The sequence below is a fragment of the Balaenoptera borealis genome (assembly GCF_965194805.1).
Source record: "Balaenoptera borealis genome assembly, chromosome: 4".
NCBI lineage: Eukaryota > Metazoa > Chordata > Mammalia > Artiodactyla > Balaenopteridae > Balaenoptera > Balaenoptera borealis.
Genome location: NC_138861.1, coordinates 84917290 through 84940079, shown reverse-complemented (window position 1 = coordinate 84940079; position 22790 = coordinate 84917290). Strand labels below are relative to the sequence as shown.

The window sequence follows — 22790 nt, the reverse complement described above, 5'->3', positions numbered from 1 at the left end:
AGCTAAATGTCCAGGTAAGACCAAGACACTAGACATCTATAAATTGAGCTATTTACTCAAAGGATTCTGAAAAAATGCTTGGTTAGGTCTTAGAACTCAGCAGTATTCTCGAGAAGACATTTCCTGGTATATTTATAGATTTAAATTTTTTCTGCTTATCATATTCCTCATATACTAATCTCCTGGTAAAAGGATATATGTAACAAACAGCTCTGAAGCACACTTCAGAAACCAATTTTAACTGATAAATCTTGTTTATTATATCCTAGTCCCATCAAACAGGGCTAATGGCTAAAATTAAGGAATTACAGATGAAAGTAGACTTAACCCAAATTTTTATATGATTTGGTCTATATACCTTTAATTTTCTGCTGCTCAAGGTCCTTGGGATGCTAGAATTGGGAGAAATTGTAGTGTTCCTGTAACACTCATTTTACTGTTGAGGAAACTGGGATGTAAAGAAGTTAATTAAACTGCCTGTGTTCACATTTTGGATGGCTGATCTGGGTCCACCAAAGCCCTCTGATTTCCAATTTCACAGCTCCACAAGAAATAGTAACTGAGGGACAGTAGGGCAGGATCTCTATTTCACTTGTCCTCAGAACACCTCTCATTATCTGCTACCAGTTGCCAGCTGTGTCATATTTCTCCTATGTCCTCAAGCCCTTTCTCTATATCTTAGACACATAAGGCATTTATTTTTCACTGTGGACAGTGCATGCTGCTAGCTGTCCTGAACACGAGTTGACTGTGAAGAGCTTGATAAAAAACAGAACCAGTGTTTCCTTGTGTCTAAGATGCACCTGTTTTTCACGTTTAAACATTTCTGAAAAGAGAGATGCCTTACACCTGATAAATACATTTGATGCACTGGATCTGCCCCCTTCCCCCCCACAAAAGAAGCTCTTAAATTGATCATTTATTTTAAAATTGACGACATTTAAAAGCCCAGGAAACATGGTCTATGCCTTATAGCTGTCATCTGCTAATCTCACCCCCAACCCAGGTAAGCATAGTATAGTGTCTGACACATAGTAGGTGCTCAAAAATATGTGTTGAATAAATACATGACTATATGAAGTAAGGTATAATTCAATGAGGACATGCACTCTCCTCCCTCACATTTATCTTTCTTCCTTCCGACATATTTGTGGATACCCAGTTAATGAACTGCTTTTAGGAAACAGGACGAAAATTGACTTTACCATGGGAACTAAGTGCGGTAATTTCTTTGCATTATATGTGATTTTTTATTGTGTTATTTTTAACTTTAAAATATCTGGATGTCAGAACCTTGCTTCTGGGGAAACATTATTGACAGAGGAATTGCCAAGTAAGTTTTAAAAATGTTGAGGAAGTACTCTGTCAATAATTTATGTGCTAATTATAAATTCAAAGTAGACTCTCAGACCTCAAAGTGAGCCACGCTTATCAGAGTTGGGTGACCTGCTCTGGCCCTGGACACTGGGGAAGTCATTTGAGTTCCTTTTTCTCAGAGGTTGATCTTCATACTTATTATGACTTATTATGACTAAGGCTGTAAGGCTGGCCCTTAGATGGAAGTAGGCAGCACAGTTGAACATGCGCAAGTTTTTGAATCAAATAAACTTGGGTTGAAACCCAGACTCAGACACTTAGTAGCTGTGTGACTTTAGCAATTTAAACAGTCTCTCTGAGGCCTCAGTTTACTTATCTGCAAAATCAAGGTAGAAATATGAATATCAGAGGATTGGTCTGAGGATTCAATGGGGATGACAAATACAATGTCCTTTGTATAACAAAAAAGGCTAGTGCTCTTCCCTTCCTCATCTCCCTTCTTGGGTAACTTCTGATTTCAGGCAGAAATACCCACTTCTCAAAATATTTGGGGAGCACTGCTTCAGCGCTTGAGTCGCCTGTCTTCACAAAGACACTGTATACTCTACCTCTTCAACTAGTAACAGTCTTTTGTCATTAGAGTTTTCCTATCTTCGAGATTTATGAACGACTCCTATATTTTTTGCAATATCCTTATAGACCAATAATACTATTTGCTTAGTATATGTTAGACTTGCCCAGAGATTTAACAGCTGTGAAATCACAAACTTGTTCTAATTATACACATGTACAAGAACACACAACTTTTATGATGTGCATTAAAACAAATAACTATTACATGTTTGTGATTCACCTAAAATCATCTCATGTACTTCTACTGGTATGCCTGCAGTATAGCAATGCAGGAGTCCAAAACTACTCTAGGCATTTTAAGTAGAATGGAATTTAATACAGGGAATTAGGTGCTTACAAAACAACTGGGAGTGCTGGAGAACAAACTCTGTGGGCTGAGCCTTCAGGATTGACTCCCATATACTGTAGGACTGTTCTACCAAGGACATTTGAATATATCTGTCTTATTAATTATCAGAATCAAAAAAAGGTTGGTTTTTCAAGGGTCAATCCCAAATCTTATTGCTAAAACAAAAAAACACTTATGATAAAAATCCTATTCCTGGTGAATCAGAAATGGCATCTTTATTTATGAAGGACAACTTATCCACTCATTGATTTTGTTTTTCCACCTCTAACAGGTCTACTCCATATTTACCCTGCGTATTTGATTTTTTAAAAAATGGTTTTCCTTCTGATCTTTGTGTATTCATTTTTAATGTTTATAAACAAAATGTTGTGGACTTGTTTTTCACTTGATATTTTCCACATTATTACATACTTTTACAACAACAGAATCAAGAAAAAAGTGACTATAAAGACCAACTGTACTATGATAATTGATGCAGAACTTCATACATATCCCTACTGAATTTTTAACACCTTTGCTAAGATAACATTCACCCATTTAAAGTTTTTTGGTATATTCATAGGGGTGTACAACAATCACCAAAATCTCTATTAAATTTCATCACTTTATTTTTAACTCACTTTTCTGAATCTCATGATTCTGCCATTTAGTTTGCTTATTCTCGCTTGCATGTGCTCTCTCCCTCTCTCTCTCTGCTCCAATAAAACTGCACAAGACAGGATTAGAACCACTGTCGGGTGGCTACAGGTTGAGATTACTTCATTCAGCAGCACTTCTTTTTTAAAGGTAGAGTAACTTCAATAAGCTATAAAACCACCTCAACTTTAATATCAATTGATGTCAACCCAGGCAGCATGAAGAAAGAATACAATGAGAAGTGTTCTATCAGTCCATCTAGCTAGTAAGCCCAAAAGAAAAGGAGATAAGGGTTGGCAGACATAACTTCTTCAAAATGCAAGCATTCTATTTTTTCAAAGAATTCACTACTTACGAGTCCTAGAATTTGGCTAATGATTGATATCAAATCTCCTGGTCTACAGTTTCAGTAGATATTGTACTAATGTATTCAGAGATACATTCTCCCCTGGCTCTCCCCTCTTTTTTTAAAAAAAGATCAGGATACAGTTTGTTCATGTCTAGTCTCTGGCATCTTCTTGGAAGCAGGGAGCTGTTTTATTCATTGCTCTGATGCTTCCTGGCACATAGTAGGCCCTCAATATATATATATTAGTTGAGTGAATGAGTGACTACCTTTAACGAAGATTTCTGAAAGTGTTATCATTACTTCTTTTTTTATTAATTAATTAATTAATTAATTAATCAATCTTTGGCCACGTTGGGTCTTTGTGGCTGCGCGTGGGCTTTCTCTAGTTGTGGCGAGCGGGGGCTACTCTTCATTGCGGTGCGTGGGCTTCTCATTGCAGTGGCTTCTCTTGTTGCAGAGCATGGGCTCTAGGCACGCTGGCTTCAGTAGTTGTGGCATGTGGGCTCAGTAGTTGTGTCTCACGGGCTCTAGAGTGTAGGCTCAGTAGTTGTGGTGCACAGGCTTAGTTGCTCCGCGGCATGTGGGATCTTCCCAGACCAGGGCTGGAACCCGTGTCCCCTGCATTGGCAGGTGGATTCCTAACCACTGTACCACCAGGGAAGTCCCTCATTACTTCTTTTTTAAAAATTTTATTGAAGTGTAGTTGATTTACAATGTTATGTTAGTTATCATTTTTTCTTTGACTATTTATTTTGGCAATAACTGTAAACTGCTAACTTCTACAGGTCCATCAGGCCTTATATTAAATGTCACTTCCTTCGGGAAGCTCTCCCGATTCCCTACGCTAAGTGTTCCCAAACTCTACTCCCTCTCACACCACTCTTATTACTGATAAGAGCTTGATGACAGAAGTTACTTTGTTCACCTTTGTATCCCCATTACACAGTATGTGCTTAATCGGTACTTGTTGAAAAAATGAAGTAAATTAGGATGTAATTTGTCTCAGTCTTAAAGGCAAGAACTCATTCAACATAGTCAGGTATTCTTGTACTACTACTCACTTGTCAAGACTTTCAAGTCTTCTATTTTTTTTTTTTTTTCAGAGAGAGATGCTTTGGATTTTTTTTTTTTAATTAATTTATTTTTTGGCTGTGTTGGGTCTTCGTTTCTGTGCAAGGGCTTTCTCTAGTTGCGGCAAGTGGGGGCCACTTTTCAATGCAGTGCGCGGGCCTCTCACTATCGCAGCCTCTCTTGTTGCGGAGCACAGGCTCCAGACGCGCAGGCTCAGTAGTTGTGGCTCACGGGCCTAGTCGCTCCACGGCATGTGGGATCTTCCCAGACCAGGGCTCGAACCCGTGTCCCCTGCACTGGCAAGCAGATTCTCAACCATTGCGCCACCAGGGAAACCCAAGTCTTCTATTTTTAAAGAAACAACTTTAGTGAGGCATAATTTACATACCACAAAATTCATCCATTAAGTTCTTCTTACTAATGTCTTTTCCTCTCTCATGTTCCGTGTGAAGGTCATTTTTCTGGTGGCAACAATGGGAAGAAAATATAAGTGGAATGTAGTGGGATTTTGGATAGAGAATGGGCTCCTTGAGCCCAATTTACCAGGGTTTACTTCTCAGTTTTACTTTTCAGTTGTGATCTTAAAGCAAATTAACCTCTCTAACCCACGGATTCTGAGCTGTAAAACTGCACTACGAAGAGTTTCTTCATTGGCTTCTCTAAGGGTTGTGAGATGACATGCAAAAAATCTGATCCACTGTAGAGGTAATAACTCAAAAACAGCAGATCCCCTCCCTTCTCTCTGTCATCTTTTAACCTTGGATCCCCTAAACAGTAGGTCTATTCTTTCACCATCATCATTATCTTGTTGTGAGCATAAGTGAAAAAATTCCCAACCTTCTTCTTTTCTTAGGATTCAGCAAGCCCCACTTCATTCTGAGGTTTTGTTTTCCTGCACTATTCTTACAGATTTTGTTCCACTTTTTATTCATTTTTAGGCATATGCTATTTGTCTCCATCTTTTGAATATGCTGGTAGAAAAAAACCCAAACCCCACCTGAGATCATTAGAGAACAGCGGTTAAGTTGCCCTTACCTTTCTTCTTCACTGGGAGTGTTCTATTGTGAACTTAACGTTTTATTTTTCAAAGCCTCCCATTCCTTGAAAAAAATGCGTTTCCTTTTACAGCCTCTCATCTTGAAATTATACCTGTCTTTTTCCCTGGATATGTTTCCTAAAGCCTCCGACAGCCTGCCTTCTCTGTGTGTCGTATTACAGCCACATCCCCCAGGTCTCTACCGCTTCCCCAAGACCAACCAATTCTTCCCTGGGAGTCACATTACATCAGCATCACTAATGCAATATGTGCTATATTACAGACTATGTTTTATTCTAGGCGGTCAATTAAAAACGAACCTCGGTGCTGGTTTGCTTTAACATGGAGGATGAATTATCTAAGGTCAAATGCAAACTGCTGCTAGATTTATATTCATATTAAATATATACCTGTTGAATTTGGGCTTTTTCTCAGTGCTTCAGAGACGCTAAGCTTTCAGGTAACTGGGATGGTCGAAAGTGTGGGTTTCCAGAAACTTCGCAAAAAATCAGACTCCATCAAAAGGACTGCTCCACACGCTCAAGGAACACCCACCAACAAAACCCATCTCCACAACCACCAGATTATCTCACCAGCAAGTGAGACTGCAAGGTTTGGGGGCTTGGCCGTACCACTCCGCACTGCGCAAGGGGGGGGTTCGTGCCCATTTGGCTGCGACTGACCGTTTCTCCTCGCTTGGTTTTGCCTCTGCTCCCCCTGCGCAAGCACCCATAGTGCGTCAGGCCGGTGCTTTATAGCTGCAGCCTGGGCGGCTCCGCACTCCGTTTTTCCTCTTCTCTGGGCTGTGCTTCCTGCCGTTGTTCGCGAAGATGCAGCTCAAGCCGATGGAGATTAACCCGGAGGTGAGCATCAGGTGCACTGTTACTCGGGGAGCGCAGGGCCGAGGGTCAGCCCTCACCAGGTAGCGGTATCAATGACTGCTTTTATCTTTGCATTTGCCTTCCAGATGCTGAACAAAGTGAGTGACGTCTCGGGCTTCCTCTGTCCCCCTCCCCCGGGAGCACCGAGGCGGAGGCGCCCCCCGGCTCCGGCTGTTTCGCAGGGACCGAGCGGCGCCCTGCGCGCTCCAGAGGCGGCGGGGCTGGGGCGCGGCCGGGGTGCCCACCCTCTGCCCCTGCCTCGGGTGCGGCGGTGACTGCGAAACCGGTCAGAGGTGGGATGGAGGAGGCTGCGCCCAGATGCTAGCCCCGGGCGTCGCGGGAGCCACGTGTGGGCCGCGCTTTGTGCTGTGTCATTGCACTCGGCTCGGGTGGGGGGCGGGGCGGGGCCGGGCTCCTCCCAGGCCCGTGGAGAGGCGCGAGGGCGCAGAGCCCGCCCCGCCTCCCCCGCCTCGCGGTAGGTGCCCGCCACTTGCCTGGCCGCCCTGTTTCTTCCCCGCAGGTGCTGGCCCGGCTGGGGGTCGCCGGCCAGTGGCGCTTCGAGGACGTGCTGGGACTGGAAGAGGAGTCTCTGGGCTCGGTGCCGGCGCCTGCCTGCGCGCTGCTGCTGCTCTTTCCTCTCACGGCCCAGGTAGGGCGTGGGGCCCAGGGTGCGCAGGCGCTGCGCTGTGCGCGCTGCCGCCAGACCGGAGTGAGGCGTTGAGGGCGGTGCAGGCTCTCCTCCCGTCCTGGCCTGGGCGCCCAGAGCTGGCACACTGCCCCTTCCTTGTGGCGGATGGAGGGAGGAGCTCGCACTTTCATGGTACCTGCTCACTGGGCTTCTGTTGTAACGGAGTTTATTGCCTGGTCGTTCATCCATCCAGTATTGCCTTGAATTTGGAGGAGAAGCAGTATCTCAGTTCCATCATCCCAATTATCCAGGAAGACAGTTCACCCTACTCATGAGTGCAGTTTGAGCCTAGGCTTTTTGGCAGTTTGAGCCAAGGAATGGCTGGCTGGTTGTTCTCCTTTAACGGCTGGGACGTGTCGTTTTATTGTTTGGTTCTCAGACTCCCACCTTGCTGTAAAATGGAGGGGGATGGGCTTGCCTAAACCACAAGAAAACAATAGGTTCTTTAATTTTCCACCTCTGCTGCCTGGGTCTTCAGTGGATTCAGGGCTTTCTTCCCAACCCTCCGCTTCCTACAACGTACATACTTGGTTTTTAGTTTCTCCAGTGTGTTTTTCTAAAGCTTAATCATTTGTGTGTGGTTCCTGTGTGAGAACCTCCTTCTATCTCTCAACCTCTTTCCTCTCTGCCCTTGTAGTTAAGTGAATAGGTGGGCATTAGACCAGTCTTGGAAATGCTTTTTCATTTCCCTTTAGATGGTCTTCCGCCTGCAAGTGTGCAAGTGTATGATGCTCAGTCTTTGAGGTACATAGATATAAAAAGGTTGCTGGGGTAATTGTTGTCTTGGATGTATGGACTCCCACTAATTAGCATGGTCTCGTCTATCTCCTATTGCTGCCACTCGACCCCTGATTGAGGAGTGGTTGAATTTTGCTTTAGTGAAACTTGGGGCATTAGCATATACGGCATCGTTCCAAACAGAGTAAGCTGAACTGAAGCACTATCCTAATGCCCGGTGTTCTAGAAGCATCCTCAGCATAAACTAAGCCCTATGGGAAGTTCCAGGCGTTCCTCCTAGTAAATGGGCTAAGTATTGTGGGTTAAAAACACTCATTAAAGCTATTAGGATAGTCCCACTGACACGTTGGTTATTGCCAAAGCCTTTACTTAGGTGAAAATGGAGTTCCCAAATAATTGCAAGTCAAATTAGCTTCCCCATTGATCAAATCAAATGCAATCTTCTCTCTCTCATTTGAGCCTCTCCCAGAGGTTTCTCATTAGAGGAACCATGATGACTCGGAGGTTTTTGAGCAGCAGCACTCAAAGGCAAGGCCTCTGGGAGGCAGTGGTGCAGCGTGTTTGTCTTGCAAAAGCCCATTGCTCTCATTTTGCTGGATCAAGCAGATCTTGGTTAGAAGAACATTCTGGATAGAACATTTTATGTTTGAAAGAGCTAGATACTTTGTCTTTTCGCTCCAGTTCTGTCTGTCAGATTTACTGAATGCCTGTTATGTGACACAAAACACCTATTGGGCTAAATACTGAAGCAAATTCAAAGAAAAGTCGAGGTTTATAGGTTGACTTCCAAACAAGCTAATGTTAGTTTAGAAAGCATCTAATTTTGTCTAAGAATATTATGAAATCCTAAATGGACTACTTTTAACACATTTTAAGGGATCATGAAATATTTACAGAAATGTCTGCATGCAAGAGCTCAAACAACCCTAAAGGACGATGCTATCCCATTACAAAAAAATTAAACTTTTTTAGAAAAGTGAAAATCCTTAACAGTCAATGAGTAGCTCAATTCAAGGATCCAGTAGGTAGATACATGATGCTAGAGCTTCCTAATGGTTGGAGTTTAAGTTGATCTTTTGGGACAAGAGAGCTTATTCCTCTGATGGTACCACAGACAAGGCTTGCTTCAATTCTGTGTACAGTAATGCAAGGCTGCTAGAATTAGAAATATATGTACTTCTCGGGTTCCTTACGGTTTATACCAGTAGTAAGAAATTAATGTTTCTGTAGCATCAGCACCCTGCTTTTAACTGAGCAGTCATACCTTTAAGGTCTTTAGAACTTGTTAGTGAAAGGGCCAGACAAGCCCACTATATTACTGTACAAAGAGATAATGCTTTGAGGAAACTAGTCTCCTCAAATTGTATAGTTGTCAAGGACAAACAAGAGTTACATCTTTCTGTTGTAGGGTGAGAAGGTTTTGTGAAATCACAACTCAGCACCCCAGACCAGTTGTCTTTCCTTCCTAAAAAAGGATGAGGGAATAGTTAATTTCTTTAAATTGCTCCTTTCTTTAGTTAAGTTTTGTCTTGTTTTGTTTTTGAAGAGACATGTATTTGGGCAGAATAGAAGTAGAACTTCAAAGAATAGTGAGGTATAAACTAGCTGGTGTTCTTGGGCATTCAGCTGACCAGCGCTTGATTGGAATGCCTGTGTGAAAGTCATTAGTGTTAAAGGAAGAAAATAACGAACTGGTCGGTTTTTCTGACCTCAGCATGCCATCCATTTCAAGGTGAAAGGTTGCAGTGGTGTCTAGACAAAGGCTTGGGCAACATCCAAGGCCGCTACTGCACTGCAGCATCAGGGTGGAGTGTCAGAACCTCTCAGAACCCCACGGGCTGGCGTGGGTGGCAGACGGGCCGTTCTCTGGGCGCCAGCCAGCACCTAGAACCAAGGCTCCTGGTCACATATCCCACTTCTGTTTCCATTTAGGTGCTAGAACTCACTATGCTGCCGTCTGTTCTTTGCATTTTCATTTTGAGATGTAAAAATGTTTTTTTGCACTCACAGCATGAGAACTTCAGGAAAAAACAGATTGAAGAGCTGAAGGGACAAGAAGTAAGTCCTAAGGTGTACTTCATGAAGCAGACCATTGGCAACTCCTGTGGAACCATCGGACTCATTCATGCAGTGGCCAATAATCAGGACAAACTGGAGTTCGGTGAGTGGGTTTTGAGGCCAGTCATCCTCTGGTTGACCTTTAATTAACTGTAATGCTTCCTTCCAACACCCCCAAGCCTCTGTTTGGCAAAGCCATTGCCTTAAATTTTTTTGAAAACCTACTTATGCAGGTAGAATCAGTGGATGAATTCTCATTGTTCCTCCCCTTTTTTTTTAAAGAAGACCCTCCCCCCCTTTTTCTACATCCCCCCTTTTTTTTTTTTGGCTGTGTTGGGTCTTCGTTTCTGTGCGAGGGCTTTCTCTAGTTGTGGCAAGTGGGGGCCACTCTTCATCGCAGCGCGCGGGCCTCTCACTATCGCGGCCTCTCCTGTTGCGGAGCACAGGCTCCAGACGCGCAGGCTCAGTAGTTGTGGCTCACGGGCCCAGTTGCTCCGCGGCATGTGGGATCCTCCCAGACCAGGGCTCGAACCCGTGCCCCCTGCATTGGCAGGCAGACTCTCAACCACTGCGCCACCAGGGAAGCCCCTGTTCCTCCCTTTTAGGGAAGGGAAGCGCATCCAGGAAGCATGGTGTGGTTTCCTCCGCCTGGAGAGGCGGGGCGGGTGACAGTGCAGTTTTGTGCTTGCCTCTCCGCCTGGGCTCTTCATGTGCAGATCCTCCTGCTAGTCTTGACAATTCTAAAGAATTAGAGATGCTGTTAAGGCATAAAATGCCAACCTTTAGGACCTTTCTTTAATGGTGCTGTGTCTCATAAGCAACAGGAGAACCAAAACAGCCTAAAGCAGCAGGACACAGCACGAGGTCCTGCAGGGAAGCATAGCCGCAGGCTGGCACCTTGAGAGATCCATCTGTGAACAAAGCTGGGTCAGGAATTTTAGCTCGCCTCCAGTGGATGCCACGGAGGGTAGAGAAGAGATGAGTCTCAGCCCTTAAGTTGTCAGAAGCGCAGGTAACAGCATTGAAATATGTTAAAATACATGGCATTGTGTATGATTTTGGCCAAGGGTCAGCAAACTTTCTTAAAAGGCCAGAGAGTAAATCTTTTAGGCTTTGAGGGCCATATAATCTCTGCCCTTGTAGTGAAAGAGCAGCCATAGACAAGATGTAGAGCAGTGGATGTGGCTGTGTTCCAATAAAACTTTATTAGGTGGCAGTAGTCTGCCAACTCCTGATTTAGACAATGGATGGGGATGGCTGAGAATTGAATAAGTTCAACTAACAGTCCATGCTGTTGCTTGTAGCAGGTCAAATACTTTTTTTTTTTTTTTTTTAATTTAAACAAGGGAATTGTGGCCAAGATTCTACTCCTGGTATACTTCTGAAATTTAAAAAAAAAAAAAAAAAAAGGCTTGTCTGGCCACAAAGGTCCAGATCTTCTAGAAGTTGCTTTCTTTCTTTTTTTTTTAGAATACTGTGTTCCTGAGGTCACAGATACTGTAACTCTTCCATAAACATGGTCATGACGGTGCCATCGGCTTAATCTGAGTCACAGCCCTCCTCATAAAGTTGAGAGGATTCCTATAACTTCCAAATTTTAAATGGTCCCCATTTAACAAATTTGTTTAAGTTTAGAGCTGAAAGTTCAAATTGAGGTCTTTTGAAATGCAAGTTGCTCTTGAGTCCTAGACTCATCCACACTGAGCAATGACAAAATGCTTATGCCAACCATCAGCTAGTTAGCTGTCTCTAGGCCAGACTGTTAGGGTCTTTGTATTTCTATTTAAGATCTGTAGGTTGACGTCTCTCTGGATAACCATATTACTAAGATTGCATTTTCTACCCTGAAATAAAAGTCTTGGTTTGAGAACTGTTGATGTTGATAGATTAAAATGTTATTGTTACATCATGTATGCAATAAACATTAATTGTGCATTGCTAAGTGCTGTAGATGAGAGCAATAGACAAGACAGTTCCTGCCTTTATGGCACTGAAAGTCTCACAAATACATGTTACAAGTGGATCAGTGCTGTAACAGAGGTGGTAAGAGATCTGAGAGGTGAGGGTGAGGGGGAAGGTGGAGGGGTCGGGGGGACAGGGAGGGTGTGAGGAAGAGCTTGGCATGCTGGAGGAGCTGAGAGTTCTCTGGCTTGAATGCAGTGAGAGGGGAGTGGTTGGAAAAAGAGGCTGGGGAAGAGGCACCGCTCATCCACATCTTCAGAGGCCATGGTAAAAAGTCAGGTTGCCAAACGTGACAGACTGTGCAGTGGCTTAAGTCAGCAATAAATGTGCAACCATTTGCATTATACCGGTACTAACATATGCTTTTTTTTCTTTCTTTTTTCTTTTTTTTTTTTAAAAGAGGATGGGTCAGTTCTGAAACAGTTTCTTTCTGAAACAGAGAAGTTGTCCCCTGAAGACAGAGCAAAATACTTTGAAAAGAATGAGGTAGGAAGAGAACTTCTAGAGCATCGATTTTCAATAACTCCGGAGGTTTCTGTGCTAAGTCTTCTCTGTTTTCTGCAGGCCATCCAGGCAGCCCATGATGCCGTGGCACAGGAAGGCCAATGTCGGGTAAATACGAGTTAGAGCCAGGCTGTCCCGGTGTCACCCATGTTTCCCCAGGAATATGTGCAAGAACCTCTTACTGGAACACAGCACATGTTTCCACCCAAGGCTGATGAATGCCAGAAAATTCTACCAGAATAATGCCTTGACCAGACCTGTTCATAAAAATGGCTCTTCAAAATATCTAATTGGCAGTTGACACAATCTTGAGTAAATTCAGACTGGTAGTGTTTTATATAGATCCAAATGGGTCTAATAGAGTGAGTAGCACCCCTCTTAATAACTGAACATTTCACATCCTCTTCTCACAGTCTATTGGAGAGTAAGCTGGACCAACAAGGACTAAAAGTTTCTAGATGACTTGAATGTACCATTAATCTGAACACAGCCTTCAAGTCAACTGTTGATTAGATTTAAGTCAGTGATAGTGTCTGTATAACTGCAGTTGACTCTGTCACATTCTAATCTTGACCTTGGGTGAAGTACTTATCCTCCCTAAGCCTTAATTTCCTCCTCAGTAAAAAGCAAGTCTTAAGAGTTCTGAGAGTTACAGTATATCTGCTTTAATGGTCTTAGAATAGTACCTAGTATATAAGAAATAAATATTAGCTATAATCATTTAAAATAATATGTAGGCAGGTTGGTTCAAGCATATTCTACTTAGAGAATTTATTTTTAACAAATTAAGTTCTGCTTATAAAATAATCATATTGCAAAATATGTGTATCAAATCAACAGGTTGTATACCTTAAACTTACACCATGTTATGTCATTTATATCTTAATTTTTTTCTTTCAGCTTTATTTTTAAATGCAGTTTATAAAACAATAAAAAATACTCATTTTCGAAAAAATATCTTGACTCTCTGCAGGTAGATGACAAAGTGAACTTTCATTTTATTCTGTTTAACAACGTGGATGGCCACCTCTATGAACTTGGTACGTTTCACTCCAGTTTTGGAATCTAACATAGATGCATGCATTCTCTCAGACATAATTCCTCTTACAGTACTGGTGTGTGACTTTATGGTGGCGCTTAGTATATCCGTTTATGAAGCCAGAACACCGAGGTATTCTCATGGGGGCACTTAACCCTTTATCATACCCAGAGCACCTCCCTCAGGAACCTGGCCTGCGGGATGAATGGCTTTAGTCACAAACCAGGAAAGAGAACTGATCAGCCAGTGCAAAGTACACACGTTCAGATTTTCTCTTTCCACCTTCCACTATAGTATCACCAGTATAAGGTCTCCACCGCCATCCTTACCAGGCAAGGAATACTTTTGGAAGGAGGTAAATGCCTAAACACAACCTGGTTTGTGTAAAAAGAATTCAAGACATGTCCATCTCTGTATTAAGAAGAGTCATCTCCTTTGTATTATTGGAGAAAGACTTGCAGCTGTGTCATCTCAAGCCAAGATACTGCCTATGGCAAGCAAGGGCAAAGAAAACTTGGGTCAGTCCTTGGGGGGCAAATGAAATCTCAAGGATCCTTTTTCTTCCCTCCACCTTCCCTGTACCTCATAGACTGCTTCTGACTTTTGCTTTGTGGTCCTTCCCAAGAGATGGGCACAAGCCCTCCTAGTAGGGTAGCTAGTTTGGCCTTGTGTGGTCTTGTGGTCTTGGTGCTTTAGGTTAGAATTGCCTGGGATGGATATCTAGGAACACTTGAACCTCATTTCCAGCCTATTGCTTCCCAACCAGCCTAACCTTTGTGGGAGTGGCAGTGGTATTTGGAAGAACCTAAAACTTGCCTTTAAGCTGGACAAGCACAGTAGACAGAAAACGTGCAGAGAAAATTGACATGCCTGGCTTTTTCGTTACAGATGGACGGATGCCTTTTCCGGTGAACCATGGCACCAGTTCAGAGGACTCACTGCTGCAGGTAGTCTTTGGAATCCATTTCCACTAGGGCCCATATTTCTTTAGCCAGTTTGTCTATTCTAAAGTGCAAACCTTTTTCGGTACAGGCAGCATCAATCATCTGGGATAAGAGCAGTCTTTAGGGCTTAAAGATCATCTCAGTAATTCTGTCCGCTTTATTTTATAGCAAATAGTTTTAAACAGCATCCTTTAGAGCAGCCCTGCCTCATCTGCTGTCTTTAGCCATTGTTTATTTCCTTGTGGGATTAAGGTGACTCTTGTCCTCTTGTCAGATTACATCATAGCCAATGACTCAGACTCGTGGGACAGCAACCCAAGCCTTTCCTAATCCCTCTCTGACTGCTGGATTTGGGTCAGTCTTATAGGTAGCATATTATGGATTCTGGTTAGGCAGTTACCTCTGTGATTGTTTTCTTCCCACACAGTCGGTCCACTGTTAACAGGTCAAAGGAAGCAAATTCAAAACATGCCTGACCAGAACTTTAAGATCCAGGGTCACTGTGTAACCGTCCTGGTAAAAGTGACGGCGGAAATCTCTTAATTCTGAACACGAGTTGGTCGACTAGTCCTCTTCCCTCTAAAAATGAATCTCTAGAGTTTAGTCAGTTTGCTGTTAGAAAGGAAAATGGCTTAATTGTGATAAACTTAAAAATGATGTTAAGGTATAATTACTTCATTTGTCGTAATAACAGCTAAACTTTTTTGCGTGCTGCTTGTGTGTAGACCGGGGGTTGGCAGACTTTTTCTGTGAAGAGCCAGGAAATATTTTAGGCTTTGTGTAGCATATGGGCTCTGTTGCAGGTATTCATTTCTGCTGTGACAGCTCCAAAGCAGCCGCACAGGCAGTGTCTAAATGAATGCGTATGGCTGTGTTCCACTAAAACTTTATTAACAAAAACAGGCAGCAGGCTGGATTTGGCCCACGGGCTGCAGTTTGCTGACTGCATGCTAGATGCTGTTCTAAGTTAGTTACCTCTTTTATGATGCTCTGAGGTAGTTAGTATTACTCACATTTTACAGATGAGGAAATGGAGGTGCAGAGGTAAGTGATGCCCAAGGTCAGTGGCAAACTACAGAATCATGGTTCAAATCTAGACAGTCTGTCTCTAGAGTCTGTGCTCTTAGCCACTGTACAATACTACCTTTATAGTAGACCTGTCTTTGGAACATCATAGACCTGATGACCTCAAGGTACTAGTGGACCAAATTATGCAGTCCTAGGAGGGACAGTCACTTTCTCTAGCCTGCTGTCATATACACCTGAGATCAGTCAGAGCTAATTCTTGGGTATACCAGGGGTAAATGAGAATAGTGATATGGAATGAGAACTAGACCTACAGAAACAGAATGGGGATTTGCATGAGAGTCAGGATTCACTTATGGGAGAGAATAAGAACAGGGGCAGAATTTCTGGTTATGACCTATTTGGAGGAAAGATTCTGGTCCATCTAGTAAAGCTTCCTAGGTACATACCAACTCCTATCTAACACTATCCTAATACAGGCACATCTCACATTGTGGGTTCAGTTCCAGACCGCTGCAGTAAAGCGAATATCACAATAAAGAGAAGTTTTGAGTTTTTTTGCTTCCTACTGCATATAAAAGTTATGTTTACACTATACTGTAGTCTGTTAAGTGTGCAATAAATAGCATTATGTCTAAAAAACCAGTGTACATACCTTAATTTAAAATATTGTTAAAACAATGCTAACCATCATCTGAGTGTTCAGTGAGTCAGTCTTTTTGTATTAGTAACATCAGAGATCACTGATCACAGATCACCATAACAAATATAATAATAATGAAAAGTTTGGAATATTATGAGAATTACCAAAATGTGACACAGAGACATGAAGTGAGCCAATGCTGCTGGAAAAGTGATGCTGATAGACTTGCTCCATGCAGGATTGCCACAAACCTTCAATTTGCCAAAAAAAAAAAAAAAAAAAAAAAAAAATGCAGTATCTGCAAAGCACAATAAAGTGAAGTGCAATAAAATGAGGTATGCCTGTACTATAAAATGTGCTCTGCATAGGATACTTAAAACTGTTATGTGAGTAGAATTTATGAGGTTTGGGGAAGGTAAAACTTTTTTTGTTTAAAAAAAAAAAACTCATTTTAAATTAATTGACTGGAAAATAACATCTTAATTAGTGGAAATTCTTATCCTAAGTAAGGCTGGTTCTATATGGTTAGAGATGTTTTAGGTTATCTAAACTATACCCTGAATTAACTTGTTAAATTGGTGAGAAAATACATAAACTTAACCCAAGTATCCTAAACTTGAGTGAATTAGGTCAGTGCTTATCGTCTGTGTAGGAGATGGCTGTTGCCTTTACAGGCACATTAATCAACAGCATGGGTCCTAAAGGAAAGTGGCTTTGGGGAAGGCAGGTCTGGGATATCAATATATTAAAAATTCTGATAGAATAAAATGTAGACGTTACTCTAGATCATCTTCAGTTTTTCTAAGTGGTTCCAAAGCAGAAACAAAACCGGGGTGGGGTTGATACTTTTTCAGGGCCAGAACTCATTATCAGGTTGGTGATTTTTAGGCCTTGGGAGCTGATGTTCCATGACTGTTCTCTGTCATAGCACATCCACTGTCCTCTTGAAGGTCTCGTGTTTAACACTGTTGGTGGGGCTTTCTCTCCACTGGACTTTTAACAAATTGAACAGTGATTGATATTCTGATCCCAAGGCATTTAAACCCCAGAATTTCTCAAGTAACATTGGGGTCAGTTTTCTCTTCCCAATCTTTGTAATCTAGGTGTTAGAATTAGTAACACATGTCATCCCCTAAATATGTAGGAATCCATCACTTATCTGTACTTGGAATACCAGGTATTTAAACTTTAAGCCTGTTTTGTAAAATGTTTACTTGAAGTAAGTCTGTCTTTACTCCGGGAATTTCTGAGTTAGAACTTTTTCCTTATGGAAGAGAAATCAATTTTCTATCTTTGGATTTGAGGGGAAGAGCACCAAGAGTATAGTTTTCTTGTCAAAACCGGGCACAAGGTGGCAGAAGCACAGAGCGTTTGGTAGAAAGAATAAAGGAATCAAAGCTGCTGGAGCTGGATATGTGATGTGGGTCCTTGTCTTGCCCATCACCTGATTTTTTTTCCTCTTGCCTTAAGCCCTGGTTTTCAAGTTTATTGGGAGGTTTAAAGTTGGTCAGGGTGAACTTTGGGCATTAATAGACCTTACTAATACTTTCCCCTTGAAGCTTTCATTTTGAGCTGGTGCTGTTTCGACCTTAATTCGTGACATTCCTCCTTCTCAGGACGCTGCCAAGGTCTGCAGAGAATTCACCGAGCGTGAGCAAGGGGAGGTCCGCTTCTCTGCCGTGGCCCTCTGCAAGGCAGCCTAATGCCTCGTGGCGGGGGCACTTCGCTTTCTCCCTCCTTCCCTTCATCGTGAAAGTATATCCCTACCTATGTGGTCTAAGTGCTTCAGTACTCGTAGAGCACAGCTGTTCTCCTTCGGTTCCGCAGATGTGCACTTACTTACCCGCAACTTCACCCACGCACTAGCAGAGCTCCATTGAGCAAGTTTTGGTGTCACCCTCTGATGGCAAAGCGTTCCCCTCATTGTATGTCTTATACCTCAATATCTAATGCTTTAATGGCTACTTTGGTTTGTGTCTGTAAGCTAAGGCCTTGGATGTGGTTTGTCCTTAAAAGGAATAAAATTTTTCTGCTGATAAGAGATGAGCCTAAACTGGTTTTCATTTTTCCTTCCCCCCAATGTATCCCAAATTATCATAGTACTTACATATATATCTTCCATATAAGAACTTATACAGTACAGGTAAGAAAATTACCATAAAAATAGTATCGGTTTAGTGTGTTTCTACACTTTTTTCTATACATTTATGTTACTGTGTGTACCTGTAGACTTAAAAAAAAAATTAAATACTTTATTTTTTGGAACAATATTTATTGAAATATAGTTGATAATATTATATTAGTTTCAGATGTACAACATAGTGATTCGACATTTAAGTACATCATGAAATGATCACCACGATAAGGCTAGTAACCATCTGTGCCCTTACAAAGTTATCGCAGTATTAGTGACCATATTCCTTATGCTATAAGAATGATTTTAGATTTACAGAAAAATTGAGAAGATATTAGAGTTCCCGTATACCTTTCATTCGTTTTCCCCATTACGTCTTACATTAGTATGATACATTTGTAACAGTTGATGAACCATTATTGACAATTCTATTGACTAAAGTCCATACCTTATTCAGATTACCTTGGTTATTACCTAATGTCTTTTTTCTTTTGCAGGATCCCATCCAGAATACTCTCTAGGCTCTTCTTGGCTGTGACAGTTTCTCAGGCTTTTTTTTTTTTTTTAGAGCTCCTGACTTTTATTTATTTACTTTTTTTTTTGGCTGTGTTGGGTCTTCGTTTCTATGTGAGGGCTTTCTCTAGTTGTGGCAAGCGGGGGCCACTCTTCATCGTGGTGCGTGGGCCTCTCACTGTTACGGCCTCTCTTGTTGTGGAACATGGGCTCCAGATGCGCAGGCTCAGTAGTTGTGGCTCACGGGCCTAGTTGCTCCGCGGCATGTGGGATCTTCCCAGACCAGGGCTCGAACCCGTGTCCCCTGCACTGGCAGGCAGATTCTCAACCACTGCGCCACCAGGGAAGCCCCAGGCTTTTCTTTTGATGATTTTGACAGTTTCAAGGAGTACTGATCCAAGTATTTTGTAGGATGCCCCTCTCTTGGGATTTGCCTAATGTTTTCTCATAATTAGACTAGTGTTACGAGTTTTGGGGGAGGAGGACCACAGGTAAAGTGCTGGTCTCATCAAGTCATATCAGGGTACATAGCGTCAACATTCCTTACGGTTAATGTCAACCTTGATCGCCTGGCTGGATGGCGTTTGTCAGGTTTCTCCGAGTAAAGCTACTTTCCCCACCCTACACCCCTCTATTATATACTGGAAAGAAGTCTATGCACAGCTGACCCTATAGGAGTAGGGGGTTGAATTAAGCTCTACCTTCTTGAAGGTGGAGTATCTATATAAATTATTTGGAAATCTTTTGCAAGGGAGATTTGTCTCTTATCCCCTAGTTATTCATTTATATCAGTATGAACTCATGGCTATTTCATACTCTGGGTTATAATCCAGTACTACATTTTGTTCAAATTGTTCTAGCTTTGGCCATTGAGAGCTATTTCAGTTGGCTCCTGTGTCCCTTTGACATACCCCAATCAATGTGGGTTTTGCTTTTTTTTTTTTTTTTTCTTTCTTAGCGATAGTTTACAGAAATTAGTTTTTTAAAAATCAGTGTCAGTGGGGGTCCGGATGGTGGCTGGAAACGGGGCTTCCCGGGAGGAGGAGGGCACCGGTGGGGATGCAGCAGCTCCACAGCCCCAAGCCCCGATGAGGTTGCCTCTGGTGCGAGTGAAGGCCTTGGTGAAGGCGGACCCCGGCGTGATGCTTGCGGGACAGGAAGCCAGCTTCATTCTGGCACGAGCCGTGGAACTGTTTGTGGAAACCATAGCAAAAGATGCCTGCTGTTGTGCTCAACAAGGGAAGTGGAAAACGCTTCAGAGAGATTTGGATAATGCAATAGAAGCTGTATCCACAGCTTCTATTTGCTTTTCTGGAAGGTACTTTGGATTGATTGCTGAGCTGGGCAGTTTTGTGAGCCTGTACCTGCCTCCTTCAGCTAGGCCCTCTGCAGGCCTCAGCTTTGAAAAAGAGTCTTTGGAATACTGAACTTAACACACTTTTCCTGTTCTACCTTCACCTAAGCCTGGATAAGCAGAGATCTCACCCGTTAACTTTTCTCTGTAAGGTCTTCCACTACTTGTGTCTTCCATTTCTGGCCTGGATGCAGCTGCTGCTGTTTGCGGTAGAGAAATAGAAAATGATTTTGTAGGTTGCTTAATAAATGATAAGGACCAAATAAAAGTTTCTGATCAACCTCAAAAAAAAAAATCGTCTTTGCCAGTTGTTAAACCTTAACTATTTCATAGATTAGGATACACTAGTATGTAACATAGGCTTGCATTAAATGTTAAATGACATTTGTTCTCAACAATGGATGCTTGAATATAACAGTTACTCTCTAGTTACAGGGATTAAGCACTGGGGGGAAGAAACCCCCAGACCTCCTGCTCTTAGTGTGATCCTCACAGAAGAGCTTTATCCTGTCTGTTGCCAGGAGCCCAGGAAGCTTGGGTTTCAGCTGCCTTAAAGTTTTCAACTCTGATTATTCTATGGTGATAATACTTCTGATTCCAACTTCTAAGTGAAGGATATTTTGGTTCCTAGGGGGAAAGTGATCACTACTATTCCTTCTAATGTAGAAAACTAAATACATGGTGACTCAGGTGATTCTAATTGCTTGGAGTTGAAGCCAGAGGGATGCATTTTCAGTTCTAATTTGTTGTGTGGCTTTCATGCAATCACCTTGGAGATTGACTTAGGGGAAAAGAAACAGAACAAGCCTCCTTCCTGCGAATAAGAGCTGGTGAAAATACTGCTTTTGGTCTCAAGAGTACAATTATACCACTAAATGTAGCTGTAAGACTTTATGCATGAGAAGCATTATTAAAATGCTCACAAACTCTAACACACCTTAGCATGTCACACCATGGAGGGTCATGTAATGGCTGTCGTATGTGGGTGATTGCAACCCTGGAGGTGCAGAGAAATGTCAGTTTTACTGAGGAAACACAGGTTAGTTTACATGCCCAAATTCTACCTGCCATGGACTGACTACCTACAGGTAGCTGTCCCTCGGTTGGGAGTCAATATAATAGACTTCAGGGCTTATCAAATGTCTTTGACCTCCACTCTGCCTCTCGGTAACTTTGGGCAAAGAAATTACCCTCTCCCACGTCTTCATTGTTTCACGTTAAAATGGATAACACAGGGTGAAGATGTCTGGGAAGGGCCTGGCTTCTAGAAGTTTCCCTCTAGTACCAGCATCTTCCCTACTGCTCTCCCTGAGACCTCAGCCATGTGTAACCACATGGGGTAACATCAACTTTGTATTCTATGTGAGGGCAGTACCCCCTGGAGTCGTGCAACTCAAGAGGTTCTTGTTTCTCCAATAAACCCTATTGACGTCTTGGATTTATCAAAGATCATGTCCAGTTGGCTTATTCTTTAGGATGTTACTAATCTTTAGCAATGAAAGTAATTTTGGTTTTTTTAATTGAAGTATAGTTTGCTGTACAGTATTATGTAAGTACAGGTGTACAATATAGTGATTCATAATTTTTAAAGGTTATATTCCATTTATAGTTATTATAAAATATTGCCTACATTCCCCTTGTTGTACAACATAATCCTTTATTTATTTATTTTTGGCTGTGTTGGGTCTTCGTCGCTGTGTGTGGGCTTTCTCTAGTTGTGGCGAGTGGGGGCTACTCTTCGTTGCAGTGCGTGGGCTTCTCACTGCAGTGGCTTCTCTTGTTGCAGAGCATGGGCTCTAGGTGCACGGGCTTCAGTAGTTGTGGCACGTGGGCTCAGTAGTTGTGGCTCGCAGGCTCTAGAGCACAGGCTCAGTAGTTGTGGTACATGGGCTTAGTTGCTCCACGGCATGTGGGATCTTCCCGGACCAGGGCTTGAACCCGTGTCCCCTGCATTGGCAGGCGGATTCTTAACCACTGTGCCACCAGGGAAGGCCCTACAACATAGCCTTGTAGCTTATTTTATACCTAATAGTTTGTATCGCTTAAGCCCCTACGCCTATATTGTCCCCCACTTCCCTCTCCCCAGTGGTAACCACTAGTTTGTTCTCTATATCTGTGAGTCTGCTGCTTTTTTGTTATAGTCACTAGTTTGTTGTACTTTTTTAGATTCCGCATATAAGTGATATCATACAGTATTTGTCTTTCTCTGTCTGACTTATTTCACTCAGCATAATACACTCTAGGTTCATCCATGTTGTTGCAAATGGCAGAATTTCATTTTTTTAATGGCTGAGTAATATTCCATTGTATAAATATATATATATATATATACAACATCTTCTTTATCCTTTCATCTGCTGGACACCTAGGTTGCTTCCATACTTAGGCAATTGTAAATAATGCTGCTATGAACATTGGGGTGCATATATCTTTTTGAATTAGTGTTTTTTGTTTTTGTTTTTTCCCGTATATATACCCAGGAGTGGAATTGTTGGGTCATATGGTAGTTCTAATTTTAGTTTTTTGAGAAACCTCCATATTGTTTTCCATAGTGGCTACACCAATTTACATTCCCACCAGCAGTGTACGAAGGTTCCCTTTTCTCTACATCCTTGCCAACATTTGTTATTTGTGTTCTTTTTGGTGATAGCTGTTTTGACAGGTGTGAGGTGATGTCTCATTGTGGTTTTGGTTTGCATTTCCCTGTTGATTAGCGATGTTGAGCATCATTTCATGTGCCTGTTGGCCATCTGCATTTCCTCTTTGGAAAAATGTCTATTCATTTCTTCTGCCTGCTGCTTAATCGGGTTTTTTGTTTTTTGATGTCGAGTTATATGAGCTGTTTATATATGTTGGATATTAATCCCTTATCGGTCATATCGTTTGCAAATATTTTCTCCCATTCAGTAGGTTGT

The 22790-nt window shown here is 42.3% G+C and overlaps 1 protein-coding gene and 1 long non-coding RNA gene across 4 annotated transcripts in view; one reads left to right on the top strand and one right to left on the bottom strand.

Annotated features, from left to right (window-relative positions):
• Positions 1-5936, bottom strand: part of LOC309628097 — a 34070-nt gene extending 28134 nt beyond the window's left edge. Inside the window, exons 1-2 of the long non-coding RNA XR_014244153.1 lie at positions 5802-5936; positions 4744-4816 (exon numbers count right to left, since the gene is read on the bottom strand). This is a non-coding gene — a long non-coding RNA (uncharacterized lncRNA). The remainder of the gene's footprint in view (positions 1-4743; positions 4817-5801) is intronic.
• Positions 5937-6077: 141 nt separating this feature from the next.
• On the top strand, positions 6078-17915 carry UCHL1 (ubiquitin C-terminal hydrolase L1). Of its 3 annotated transcripts, XM_082390777.1 has the most exons (9): positions 6078-6254; positions 6359-6370; positions 6793-6921; positions 9709-9859; positions 12119-12204; positions 12283-12330; positions 13196-13262; positions 14150-14208; positions 17491-17915. In XM_082390777.1, exons 1-9 carry the CDS (start codon positions 6222-6224, stop codon positions 17575-17577), a joined length of 672 nt encoding a protein of 223 aa, XP_082246903.1. In that variant the 5' UTR covers positions 6078-6221; the 3' UTR covers positions 17578-17915. The 3 variants fall into 3 exon arrangements, with proteins under 3 accessions (XP_082246903.1, XP_082246904.1, XP_082246905.1); XM_082390778.1 differs by lacking the exon at positions 6359-6370; XM_082390779.1 differs by lacking the exons at positions 6078-6254; positions 6359-6370; positions 6793-6921 and adding an exon at positions 7051-7092 and having other exon boundaries at positions 9631-9859.
• Positions 17916-22790: the final 4875 nt, after the last annotated feature.

Coding starts and splice junctions, on each gene's coding strand:
- UCHL1 (XM_082390777.1), top strand. CDS start 6,222: ATGCAGCTCAAGCCGATGGAGATTAACCCGGAG. Junction 6,922..9,708: donor TCTTTCCTCTCACGGCCCAG/GTAGGGCGTGGG, acceptor TTGCACTCACAG/CATGAGAACTTCAGGAAAAA. Junction 12,205..12,282: donor AATACTTTGAAAAGAATGAG/GTAGGAAGAGAA, acceptor TGTTTTCTGCAG/GCCATCCAGGCAGCCCATGA.